Consider the following 14133-nt stretch of genomic DNA (forward strand, 5'->3'; position numbering starts at 1 on the left):
GATATGTTTGTGGTTCCACCTTGTCCTTTAGAGGTAGGTGGGAAAGGATGGATCTAAGTATAGCCACAGGCACTGGCCTGCCTGCTTTAAGACAAAACTGATGAATGTTATGAGCCTGTGGGAGGTTGGAAGGGCATAAGGGCAAGATAACCATCTCCAAGGCAAAGACCAAGGTGACTAGTTTCTTAGCTTCCACTCACCAAAATAAGTAGACAAACCAGAGAACAGAAATGAATTCAAGGTTCTTCCTACCACACAAGTATTGAAGAGTCAAGTGGTATGTCTTCTATCTGTGGCAATTCATATACCTGGTAGTGATTGGTCTGGACCATGTGCTGTGGGCTGGGATAAAATCCTTCACTGGATCTCGGGCTAGGATAACCAGGTCTGCTGGGCTGTGAACAAATTAACACAACATTGTAAGGATGAGTCTTCTGATTCTGAAAAACCAATGGCTCACAGTAAAGAAATTGCTAATACAATTTAGTTGAATGAACAAAGGAAGTAAGATACTTCAGCAAAGAGTCTTCAACAACTGACACGTCCCCACAACTTTCCTGACAATTAACTCAAAATGACTCACAGCCTAAATGTAAGAGCTCAAACTATAACAATATAAGAAGGGAACAGGGGCTAATCTTTTAAATTACCTGGAGTTGGGAAATGTCCTCTTAGCTACAATACCAAAACCTCAAAGGACAAAAGGGAACCCAAATATAAAATTATATTATCAAAATAAAAAAAACAAAAACCTTTGTGTTGTAGGTGACACCACAGGAGGAAGGCCAAGCTGAAGATTAAGAGGCTCTCAGTGTGACAGAGTTCCCACAGGTGAGTGCTAAACTAACAAACCATCTGATTAAAAAGTGGACAAAGCTTGCCACTGCCTCCCGAGAACTGGGATTAAAGGCATGAATCACGGAGTTCAAGGCCAGCCTGATCTACAGATTGAGTGTTAGGACAACAAGCTACCCAAAGAAACCTTGTCTTGGACCAAAAAATAAAAAAATAAAAATAAAATAAAATAAAATTTTTTAAAAAGGTGGACAAAGCTGGCAACACAGTACAGAGCAGGCTGGCCTAGGCAAGATCTAAGGGCTGGCGACATTAGAGAATACAGACTGGCAGAAAAAGGTACTAGGCACCTTTGGGCAATTCCAAACCACAAGGAGTGACTTATTATGACCTCCAGGATAGAGATTAAAAAGACAAAAATAAAAGTAAGGCCAGCAGTGGAGGGATGAGCTCTGAGTACTGCTGCTGGGACTATAAAATGGAGCAGGTTCTATGCAGAACAGTATGCTGATCCCTGAGAAAATGAAACACAGAATTACCATACAATTCAGCAAACCCACCAGAGAAATGAGCATGTAAGCCCAAACAACAACACACACACACACCAATGTTCTTAGGAACACTGCTCATAGCTGGACAGTGGTAGTGCATTCCTTTAATTCAGTACTCAGGAGGCAGAGACAGGTGGATCTCTGAGTTCAAGGCCAGCCTAGTCTGCAGAGCAAGTTCCAGGACAGCCAAGGTTATACAGAGAAACCCTGTCTTGTATCCCCCACCCCCAAAACCCCCACTGCTCATGACAGCTAGAAAGGGTGAGGATTATCTGCCAACTGATGAGTGGATAAACAGAATCAAATAACCCAGGAAGGTGATAACTAAAAGGATGATGCAGTCGTTAACTGTGTAGGATAGGTTTCTAAAGCCAAGAAGTGGCAACACCCACACAGTAGCATCCGATGGCTTAAATGAGAGTGGCAAGTAATATACACAGGAAAACACACTTGTAGCTTATGCAGTACATCCTGTACACACTAGATAGACCATTCTGCCAACAATGCTGTAAAGTCATATCACCACTTTAAATAGGCTCAGAAAAGTCAGGTGCTGCAAAAGGCTCACACAACTGACAATGGCAGAAACCCCAAATCTTTCTGTCACAATTCTACTCTGTTAACAAATACATTTATACTTCACCAAATAAAAAGGAACATGAAAGAAATTAGCCTGAACAAGGCAAACCTCGACTAAACATCACACAGTGAGTCACATGCTTTTACATTAGTGTACTGGCTAGTTTTGTGTCAACTTGACACAGATGGAGTTATCACAGAAAAAGGAGCTTCAGTTGAGGAAATGCCTCCATAAGATCCAACTGTAAGGCATTTTTCTCAATTAGTTATCAAGGGGAAAAGGCCCCTTGTGGGTGGGACCATCTCTGGGCTGGTAATCTTGGTTCTATAAGAGAGCAGGCTGAGCAAGCCAGGGCAGGCCAGCCAGTAAAGAACATCCCTCCATGGCCTCTGCATCAGCTCCTGCTTTCTGACCTGCTTGAGTTCCAGTCCTGACTTCCTTTAGTGATGAACAGCAATTTGGAAATGTAAGCGGAATAAACCCTTTCCTCCCCAACTTGTTTCTTGGTCATGGTGTTTTGTCCAGGAATAGAAACCCTGACTAAGACAATTAGTTTTAGATTATTTTATGTTATATGGATATTTTGCCTGCATGTATGCATGTGTACTATGCTTCTGTCTGGTGTCCTTGTGGGTAAGAAGGGGGCATCGGATCCCCTGGAACTGGAGTTACTGATGGATGTGAGCTGACATGTAGGTGCTGAGAATCAAACCCAGGTCCTTTCCAAAAGCAACAAGTGCTTTAAACCCCCGAGCCATCTATCCAGCATGAGTCACATTCTTAAAGTGAGCAAGTTCTGCTTTTGGACTCTGCCTAAACCAGATCCTTTCTTATGCCCTGTGCTCCTGACTGCTAGGAGAGACAGGACAGTGAGAAAGCCACTGTCTCCAGCTGTGTCTCTGACTGCACAGTGGATCAGCAGGATCTCTTTACTATCTTCTTCAAGGTCAACTTGGGTCATCATGCAGCAGAATACATAGGCAAGGGGATTTTGGCTGAATCTCCCTTGTGAAGATAAAGGATAAAAAGGTGATGATTAAAGCTGGAGATATAAAGCTGGTACGTCTTCTCTCAACGGTATGCAAGACCCAGTGAAAATTTCTGATGACCACAATGATTGTCACAGAATGGAGGCCTGAGGAGTGATTCTGGGAAGTGAGACAGGAACAACTCCACTGTGCATATTAACACAACTACAGCTTTGCCTGGGTTATTAACTTCCTGGAATAGTAACTGTTTAAAAAAAAAACAACAACAACAGAATAAAACAAAACAAACAAAATGAGCCTCATATAGCTATTTGACTAGAAATGGAAGACTAGTTCTTTGTGTGCTAAAGATGGAATCTGGGCCACATTTATCAGGTAAATGCTCTACCACTGAGCTATAAATCCCCAGTCGGGAAAGCACTGTGCCTCTGAAAGGTTTTCAGCACAATTGTGAATACTGTTTCTTAATGCTACACCCCAATCACTACATGAATACTTCTTACAACCAGGGCCAGTATGGAATCTTAATCTACTCACCAATGTGCTAAATTAGAATTCATGACTCTGGCCTGTATTTTTGTTGTTAATTTTTTTGAGATAAGGTTTTGATATGTAGCTCTATCACTATGTCCTCAAACATGTTATTTTCTTCCTTAGCCCTGGTATGTGGGAAGGTAAGCAAGAGCCACATCTTACTTCTATCTTCTCCTTTAGATGGACTACTTACCTATGTGTGACCCTGTCACATCCCACCATCCATCTGGAGAGCACTAGTTCACTAATGTATGCAGACCATCTCAGTAAGACACATTCTAGAAGACAGGATGTACCTCTGTGTGAAACACTGTCCTCTAAGCAAATAGCCACCTTTATCAGGGAGGCTGTGACTACTTGCAAGAGCCCCTAAAGGTCATGCTTGTTGCTGTACCTTCATATACTGGGTTCATTCCCTCTGTACCTTCCTGCCAGGTATCTATAATTCAGATTCAGCTGCACATGGCCTTGGCTATGCTAGAGAATGTAGTATGGAAAGTTAACTAAAGTTCGCATAGTAGTGTGGAACTTGGCAGTTGGTGCAGCTGTTTTGGGGCCACCCATGTTCCTATAAGCAGCCTCTCCCCATATTCTGTGGGTTAGACAATATATTGCCTGGTCTAACAAGCTGGACTTGGTCACTGCAGCCCTCTCTGAAGTGAACAGATTTCTGTTTTCAAGTCCAAGGAAATTAACACAACAACTAACAATCATGTGTTAATGTTGCCATGAGACCTCCAAAACAGCCTTCAACCTGGAATCTATCATGGTCAAGAATTTGTGTTTGAAAATTCAAGCTTTAGGAATAATTTTCAATGAAGTGAGGGCTTCCTTTTACTTTCTGAGATGAAATTCCACCAAATTCACCAATCTGAACAACGTATTTTTCTCGTGCATGCTGGACAGGCCTTCACTCAACACTACATTACCTTCATTAGGGCCATTCTTCCATAAACTATGAATTTTTCTTAGTGTATGTGTGTGGTGGTGGAGATATGGTGCTCACTGGTGAAGTTTGGTGACACTAACTGATCTGTGCTAAAGTGACAATAGCCCACTCATGCAACTGTCAGAGCAGGAAGAGGAGAAATAGTTCTTGGTATGACTAGGAGCCCAGCTTTGGTCTCACAGGCCTATGTAATGGTCACATGAGTGTGTGAAGCTGTGCCCCAACAAAATTTGCAATGAACTGGATCAGGGAGCATATGCTGGTCTATGCTTTAAAAAAATTAATGGGGGGGGGGGGGCTCTCCCACAGAATAATACTGAAGAATCCTCAGAATGTGAATTTGGAAACACTAGTATGAAAACTGAGCATGCACGAGAAGGATAGTTAAAGATTTAAGAGCTAGTCTTTCTGCTCCAAACCCAAAAGAAACCAAACCACCTCTAACACACAAGTTTAAATTCATAAGTCTGTCAAAAGTGAAATTGCTAAGAAACAGATTGCTAGTAAAAGTTAAAGAGACATAGGCACTGGCACGGTATGCTTTGAGGCAGAGCTACTCTTAACTTAGAGAAATGCCATCTAGTGCGCGTCCAACAACAGCACCGAGAGGCAGGAGCACTTAAGGTGAGGTTTAGAGTAGGGTGGCATGCACCTTGTCATTAGACTGACACCATCTACGCTTTAGATGAAACAACTTGCTGGACCCCAGGCCTGAGAAATGAGTGATATTTCTCTTGCCTCCCAATATGGAATTCCTCTGTAGTTGTCAGTTGGTGCAGCTGTTTTGGGGCCACCCATGTTCCTATAAGCAGCCTCTCCCCATATTCTGTGGGTTAGACAATATATTGCAGGCAGTAAAAGACAAAAAGCCCTGCATCTAATTAAAACAAAACAAAAATTCACAGACAAAAGGTAAATAGCCCATGGAGGGCCATATGTCCTGGGATGAAGGGTTGGTGCCTTTTCTGTAGGTAAGGAAGAATTTTGTTGTTGTTGCTGCTGTTGTTAAATTGGGAACAACATCTGTTTTTTCACTGCCTGTCTCTAAGTCCTGCTCCCTCAGGTGGTGGGTTCTGTGTTGTGGGAAGAGCTGGGTGGATGAGGCTCCCTGGTTTGTAGACTGAGTTGACCCATTACCTATGCTCACTTTCAGAGTGTGTCAGGTTTACTACTTCACAGCTCAACATGGGACTACCATTTGACTTCAGACACCATGATAGAACACATAGTACAATACTAACATGGTTCCCGTGTTACCAGATTCCTACTTTTCAAAAGAAAACAAAGTGGTGTGAAACTATATTTTTAGCTAACCAATATATCATATAGCAGGAAACAACTTAAAAAAAACAAACAAACAAAAAAAAAAACCCCTGTTGTGTTCTTACTTTCAGGAAAACGTCTGAATTGGATTATTTATTCAAGTTGATGTATGAAGTGTCTATCCCATCCAAAACCAAAAGGATGTAAAGACTTTTCCGTGTGTGCAAAGTGACAAGGGCTACCTGTTGTCCCAAATCCACAACCACTGCCCAGCTGTGGTAAAAAGGGAGCGGCTTTCCTGCCCTGGTTAGAGGAGAGAAAAACCTGGAAAACAGAGAAGGCAGGCGCCATGCCATGCCATGCCATGCCGGGCATGACAAAGGCTTGAGAGCAAATCAGTGACCTCTCCAACACCTCGCATCAGCCAAAACCCAGAAGCAGCACCCCAGACTCCAGCAAAACCAAAGCAAAAGGGGTGGGGTGATAGAAGTGTGCTAATTTGAAATACACCAAACTCTTAGTGCCTCTGGTCTGGTCGTGTGTTAGCCCTGAATGTTTGGGAGATCTCTAATTCTCTTGCCAACAAGAGAAAAAGACAAGTCCCACCTAACCCTCTTGGGAGCACCGCGAGGAGGAAAGGGCAGTTTCACATCAAGTCTCTCACAGCCGCTGGCTTCCTCAGCTTCTACAGAGTGAGCAGCATATCGGGCAATCTACAGACAGGAGGGTGACTACGTTACAGTTCCTACTCCTCCAATGACTTGGGGGCTCATCACACAATCAACAGTGTCTATCTACCCCCACAGACTGTACAACTCAGTTCAAGAGGACCCTTAAAGATGGGGCAGGGACCTCAGCTACCTTGGGTGGTGCTTCATCAGACCCTCCAGAGTCCCAGGACACGGTAGCCTGTCTTCTGGATTCCATCCTCATCCGTTCTTCTTGCTGCACCTTCTCCTCCTCCAGGATTGTGCTGGAGAAACAACACACTGTGTTAAGGGGAGCTGACAGCCAGTCACCCACCCCACTCAGATAAGGGACACCAGTTACTCCCAGTAGAAGACAGACACAGAGAAAGAACCCTATATAACACAGGTTTCTAGCCTCACTCAAAAGGATTCTAGAAAGGCCATGATGACAACCAGTAAGTCCACTTAAATAATAGCCATAGGTAAGAAGGACAGATAGTAAGAAAAAGAGCCTGGTGAAACGGAGGCCAGGCAAGATGAACTGTATACACACTGGAGTTTATCCTTGTGCAGACTACAAGGACCCTGAGAGATCTCCAAGCACCTCTCTATCATGCACCTACATGTCTCCGGCTGACTGTATGAAAGCAGACTCCCACATAGCTCCAACTCACCAGCACATGGTAATCAACTTGTAAGAAGCCAAGATCTCCCCACTAGCTCAGACAAATAGTGTACTAACTTTTGCATAAAAAAATATATATATATAAGAAAAATGGCAGCAGTACTTACAGGTGCTCCTAAAGTACTGCCTGCTCTAAACTGGAAATGCCCCACTTACCACCACCAGGCCGCGGCAATGTGGGCGGCGTCTCAGTCCTGGCTACGTGCCATCTTGTAAACGCCTCAGAATGCAGCCCAGGGAACGTGGCCAGCCCTCCTATTCCCTACTGCCACTTTGGGGTTTGGTAAGCAGCAGGTCCTTAAAATCTTCGTCTTAACTGTGGCAGCAATTGGTTCTTCCCTCCATGCCTGAAACCTGGAGTTCTAATAATGAGGCTCATTCACAGATTCTGGCCCTTGGCAAACAGATGGAGTAAATAACCACCCAGAATTACTCAGGAAACAATGACATCAGCTGCACAGACTCCTTCTAATCTGGGAATCTGCCTGACTGTTTAAAAAGACATTCCTGCTGGCTAGGGGCTGGAGCCTGCTCTTCTCAGTCACCTCCCAAATCAGGAACAGACAGACAAAATTCACTTCATAGCTGGCCTTGAGTCAGCAAGCCGTCACTGCAGATATTAAGGAAGTTTTCTCCTTAAAGGAAAATGGAGTGTTCTCTTCAAGAGAAAAGTCACTGCCTCTCTAAAAAAATGTTCCAGTCAAAAGGACCATCCTTCCTCCAAGGAAGATTAGTTTCCTTCTGCACAAGTTAGGAAGAGCAGTAGAACAAACCCATACACACCAAATTACCTTAAAATTTAAAATTTTCTCAGCAGCACAGGATGCAGCTTGGTGGAAGAGCACTTGCCTACAAATGTGCACGGTCCTGCTCCAATCCTAGCACCACTTCTCCTTACAGGCTATCTATACACAGAGAGCGCTGAAACCCAAGAGGCTTTTAAAGTGGATAAAACTATGGCAACTTCTCATCAAGAAATGTCTCTAGTAGCCAATGGCTACCTACACACAAAATCAAATCACAGCTTGAAGTATAAAAGGGCAGCCATGTCTTGGCAAATTCACTCACACTGCTAACTCTAAGTCTGCAGTCAACTTTCACAGGCTGCTACACAGCAACTGCCATTGCCTGTGAGTGAACTGCCAAATAGAGAACATGCATGACCTCAGCAAGAGCTAACCCAGCTTCCCAGATCCCAGGTACATGCAGGCCCAGGGCTAAGGGGGTGTGAGCATAGGGATGAGTGGGGACCTGTGTAGAGAAGGCCATTTTCTGGGCAAGGGGGGCACTAGCTGGGATCACAGCGGGTTAGACACCGACAGCTGGCGGGTGACTTCCTTGGAGGAAGCTGGAGAGAAGCACATCCTGGTAAGCTCTCCAGAGCCCGACTCTCTGTCACCATCACCAGGTAATAGAGCCTGACACTTTACAAATTAAAACAAAAACAAAACCCTGAAATGCCTGACAAAATCAAGGTTAAAAAAAATAACAGGGACAAAAAAATTAAAAGGCCTTTATCTCTTAAACCAAATTAAAATATAGACAGGCAGCAAGAAGGCTAAGTAAAACCTTTCTTTCAAGCAATGGAAAGTCCCCATTTTACATGCTCTATGAAATGGGCTACCTGATCTACTGTCCACCCATCTGCTGAGACCTCAAACAGGTACTCTGAGGTTCCCTTGTTATAGGATGTGCTCAGGCTCCAGCGGGCCAGTCTCTTCTGTCCAGTTATGCCCCCTTTCTCGGATTACCTTGAGTGTACTGCTCGAATCTTCCTTCCAGTGTTTAAGCATATAGTGTAAGCTTCCTGCACTGCTCAGGAGTGGATCAAGTCCTCTGGCAACTGAAAGAGCATCTGCACACCAGTGAGGCTCCAGTGAGTAATCACGCATGGCAGACTTTCATCTCAAAGGGTGCAAAGGTAACCGAGAAGCTATTCTTTCTATTTCAACATTCACTCTCATACCAGATATAGAATGTCAAATGCTCTTGAGAATCTATAACTTGTTGCTCCAAGAAGCCAGGAATATAAATAAGCCCTAAAGATCTGTTTGACATTGGGTGGCGAACCCACATGTGGGGCTCCCAGAATCTCTCTGCAGCTGCTGAGTCAAAGCAGCAAAGGAGGACGTGTAGGGTCATGGAGGTCAAACTGCTGCATATTTTCCCAAACTCACAATATTTTTAATAGTCATACATTCCAGTGAAAAGCTTTTAGCTGCCTAATGTACATGGGCAATGATGGATGGATGCTTGCAAGTTGTTAATTTGCAAATGGATGGAACAAAAAAAAGAGCTGAGACTTGTCATTTAGAAAATATGATAATTATGCCTGCTTATTTGTGGACCACAGCTAGTAAAGGAGTTCTGAAAGGGGAGAGTTTTATTTACTATTAAACCTATGGAGCAGAGACTGAAGGAAAGACCATCCAGAGACTGCCCCATCTGGGGATCCATCCCATATACAGTCACCAAACCCAGACACTACTGTGGATGCCAACAAGCACTTGCTGACAGGAGCCTGATATAGTTGTCTCCTGAGAGGCTCTGCCAGTGCCTGACAAATACAGAGGTGGATGCTCTCAGCCAACCATTGGACTGAGCACAAGAACCCCAAGGGAAGAGCTAGAGAAAGGAGAAGCAATAATATGAACCAACCCCAGAGCTCCTAGGGACTAAACCACCAACTCATGGCTCCAGCTGCATATGGAGCAGAGGATGGCCTTGTTGGACATCAATGGGAGGAAAGGCCCTTGGTCATGTGAAGGCTTGATGCCCCATTGTAGAGGAATGCCAGGACAGTGAAGTGGGAGTGGGTGGGTTGGTGATCAGTGGGAGGAGGATGGGATGGGAGTCTTCAGAGGGGAAACCAGGAAAGGGGATAACATTTGAAATGTAAACAAAGAAAATATCTAATAAAAAACAGATTTCTAAAAAAAAATATTAAATCTATTTCTTGTTTCCTTCACTTAAGAAGAAAAAAGTCACCACAGCAGTCAACTCACTGTCAAAGCCACGGAGACTATGATAACTGCTCTGACTTTTTTTTTTTTTTTTTTTTTTTGGCCTCACGACTACATTGGTAGTCAAGCACAGGAATCTTCTAACTTCACCTCTGGAGCAAAAATGAAGGGGTCTGCTAGGCGCTTGTTTCTAAGACAAAAAAACCCAAGTCTCCACCCAAGGATGTTTCATAAATGCTTAAGGCCACTCAGTCTTGGAGTGTGGGGTTCAAATTCTTTGGCTACCCCAAAAGGAAAAGGCAATAGTGGGGAGCTAATCTCCCTAGGAGGCTGTTCCATCATTCACAATCAAGAAGAGCTCCATGATGGAGAAACAAAAGACTTTGGGAAAAGACAAACACAAAAGTAAATTCAAGTTGGCTCCACACTCCTCCAGCCTTAAAGCCAACAGAAAAGAAGAAACTTTGATACTTCCCTTTCCCTATATCATGATGCTGGGGTAGCACCCAGGTCTCACGTGTGCCACCTCTGCCCCATTTCCTCTCTGTAGTATCTATTCTATGGGCTACTATGGGTTACTGTGATACAAACTCTTCTCTTTGAAATTATAAAACATTTATTGTTAAAGATAAAAAACTGATATAGGGGAAAAAACTTTTTAAAACGCTAATCACCAAAACAAAGGGTTGATATCACAACCTTTTCTTTGGATACAAACTCAGTCTGGGTCTGTAGTTATTTAAGTCGGTCTGGAAAATACCCAGAGAAAGCAGCAGTAAATCCAAAGGAAAGGCTAGAGGAGGGACTTGCTCTGGCAAGTTCACAGGAACACCAGTTCTGAAACATGATCTCTTACAGTTACTAAACACTGCCTCATCACAAAGGAATGGACTTGACCTTTCCACAAACCGGGGGTGTCCTTGAAGGAAACAAGTCTATAGCTTGAGCTGGGCTTGTAAGAGCAGACAGACTGCTCCAGTGGTGCTGGCACCTGGCAACTGTCTCCTCCCTGATGATGTAACTTAAACAATGGCTCTGCTGCTGGATCGTCGTACTAACCACCTCAAGACTAGTTTTCTAATTAAAATTATTTCATTATTTTATGTGTATGGGTATTTTGTCTGCATATATGTCTGCTTACCATGTGCATGCCCAGTGCCTGTGGGGGCTGAGATGGAAGGGTGTGTCAGATTACTTGGAATTAGAGTTACAGATGGTTGTGTGGCTCTGTGTGTGTGTGTGTGTGTGTGTGTGTGCTAAGAATCGAACCTGGGTCTTCTGAAAGAGTATCCCTGTGACCCATTTTAAGGAGAACCCCTCCACACAACCCAAAAAAAAACCCTGCAAAAACCTGAAGGAAATGGACTCTAATGAGAACTCTTATGTTGAATTAGTAGATAGAAGCTCAAAGGATATAAGAAGTTCAAGGATATGAGAGAAAAGTTGTTTAGAATTTTAAAACAATAGAAAATATGAATAGAAAGACTCAAGTGGTAATTACACCTGGAAGATATCTGAAATAAAAATCTCAATAATTGGTAGGACATAAATGACAGGAGTTAGGGAACTTGAAGGAATTACAAACTGAAAGAGAGTAAGGAATATAGGAGAGGAAGGAAGAAGAAACCACTCACAGCAGGAGAGTTGCGGGACTAGACCCGAGGATGCTATCAAAAGTTTTAGCCATCTGTGGTGAGTCAGTTGGGAAGCTAAGGCATGCAGGAGGATGTCTCTGAGCTCAGAGCCTTATAGTGAGTTCTAGGACAGCATAGCCAAAGAGAGGCCTTATTTCAAAAGCAAAACCCACCAATGAGTAAGCAAATCAAATCAACTGGAGTAACATGTAACTGGAATCTATAAAGGAAACAAGAGAAATGAAACAGAAAAACATACTTAGAAGATTTTTACTATCATATGTGAATACATGATCTGTATGTGTGTGCATGTGTGCTAAGAAACTTATCTAAAGGCCAATTCGTGAAGTTAGCCTACCACTTCTACCTTTACATGGGTTCCAAGGACTGAACTCAGATCTCCAGGCTTGCATGGCAAGTTCCTACACTGGCTGAGATACTCTGCCTGACCTAGAAAAAAAAATGTATCTCAAGAAACAATGAGGGGTGGGGGTGGAGGTACTGGCTATGGCTCAGTGAATAAAGCACTCATCATAAAGTATGGAACTAGTGACACCTATCACACACACATATGCACACACAGACACACACTCAAACACTCGTGGCCATGTATACATAACACATACAGATGAATAACAGCATACTGGATTGAGGTGATGGTAAACCAGCCTCTGCATTTTCATGAACTCTGATTAACTACACACAGACAATGAGATGTTAAAAATATTATAAGTCTTAGCCGGGCGTGGTGGCGCACGCCTTTAATCCCAGCACTCGGGAGGCAGAGGCAGGCGGATTTCTGAGTTCGAGGACAGCCTGGTCTACAGAGTGGGTTCCAGGACAGCCAGGACTACACAGAGAGACCCTGTCTCGAAAAACCAAAAAAAAAAAAAAAAAATATATTATAAGTCTTAACACTAGAAGTAAACATAAATTTGAGAGAGAGAAGAGAGTGAAGGAAATGTTGGCTTCAGAGGGCTACAACTACTCTGGCCACCGAGAATTTTTCTTTTCTGGTCAGGCTTCAGGCCTCCTCCTTCCATACCCATTTATAGGTTCTCCCTATGTAGACCAGGCAGGCCTCAAACTTAAAACCTCTTGCCTCCAACCCAATGTACTAGAATTTAATTACATGCTAAACTTTTCCTTTGATATTCCTAGATTCATGTAGTTGTCCCATCTCTCTAATCAAGCTCAAACATAAGAGAAACCATCTAGAAAAGACCCAGACACTTCACTTTCCAGAGAGGAAAAGAGACATTTGTGGACATAGGGGCACTTAACTCTGGAGACAAAATTCAGTACATGGTATCAAGACAAACTAAAGAGACTGTGAAGAGAAAGAAAATGGTGAAAGAGCCAGGCATGGTGGCACATGCCTTTAATCCCAGCACTTGGGAGGCAGAGGCAGGCGGATTTCTGAGTTCGAGGCCAGCCTGGTCTACAGAGTGAGTTCCAGGACAGCCAGGGCTACACAGAGAAACCCTGTCTCAAAAAAACAAAAACAAATAAAACAAACAAACAAAAAAGAAAATGGTGAAAGAACTTTGGTAGCTGCAGCAGATCAGTTTGACAGCTCCATTGGGGTTCACAGGATGCTTTGGGTGTTAGATAGCAAATGTGAGTCACAGCTGAGATAACCACTCCATCAGGCCAGAGGTCTCCTGCTACATATAAAATAGGTAATGGGAAGTAATCAGAGCAAAGAAAAGTATAGGAGAGATGGGAAACTGTTGAGGAAGGGTGTACTGTGGAAAAGGCAAGAAAACAGGGCTTCTGGAGGGTAAATAGGTCTGCCCCTTGGGAGCTATGTAGCCTAAGACAAGTCACATGACTTCTAAGCTTCAAGCTCTCCAATGAGGGGCAAGAATGTTCATCCTTAGGATGATATGTGCAATCCAAGTAAGCAGTAGCCACGACATGGTCTGGAGCATCAGTTCGCAACCTGTGGGTTGCAATCCCATTAGGGATTGCATATCAGATATCATACATTATGACTCATAACAGTAGCAAAACAGAGCTCTGAAGTAGCAACTAAATGATTTTATGGTTTGGGGGGGGGGAGTCACCACAACATGAGGAACTGAATTAAATGGTTACAGAAGTTTGAGAACTACTGGTTCTATGTAAGTACTCAGGAGTAGATCCTGTGAATTCTAACTCTCAAATATCCTCAGATCACACTAAAGTCACACTAGAGGCTGATAACTAGGAAGAGAAATACTATGAATATTTAGAAGTGGCAGAACCAATGAAGAAAAAGGAACCAGGTAAGAATTTAAGTAATTTCTAAAGGAAATATTTTAAACTTTGCATGAAATTCCTACTAAATTAAGATGGACTATTTATACTTCATTTCTGGGAAAGCTGTTGATGTTACAGGCATCTGAGGAAATAAAAGGGCTCAACGGGAAACAAACAGAGCTTTCTTTTGGATAATATCTTGCCCCCAGATGATGGTACCAAGGAAGAACACACTGGCATGAAGACAGGAGGTGTGG

The 14133-nt window shown here is 43.3% G+C and overlaps 1 protein-coding gene across 38 annotated transcripts in view; it reads right to left on the reverse strand.

The window, feature by feature from the left end:
- The window catches only part of Ptk2 (PTK2 protein tyrosine kinase 2), a 218719-nt gene that overhangs the window by 30742 nt on the left and 173844 nt on the right, over window positions 1–14133 (reverse strand). For 35 of the 38 annotated variants that reach the window (XR_003951347.1, XM_030248328.1, XM_006520427.4 and 32 more), the window contains 2 exons: window positions 6523–6634; window positions 309–395 (listed from right to left, as the gene is read on the reverse strand). Coding sequence is in view for 37 of the 38 variants with exons in the window: in XM_030248328.1 (XP_030104188.1) it covers window positions 309–395; window positions 6523–6634 (199 nt within the window). In the remaining variant the exon portion in view is untranslated. The other 3 variants (XM_030248335.1, XM_030248336.1, XM_030248334.1) reach the window with 3 other exon arrangements.

This window comes from Mus musculus, chromosome 15 (genome assembly GCF_000001635.26).
Source record: "Mus musculus strain C57BL/6J chromosome 15, GRCm38.p6 C57BL/6J".
NCBI classification, from domain to species: domain Eukaryota; kingdom Metazoa; phylum Chordata; class Mammalia; order Rodentia; family Muridae; genus Mus; species Mus musculus.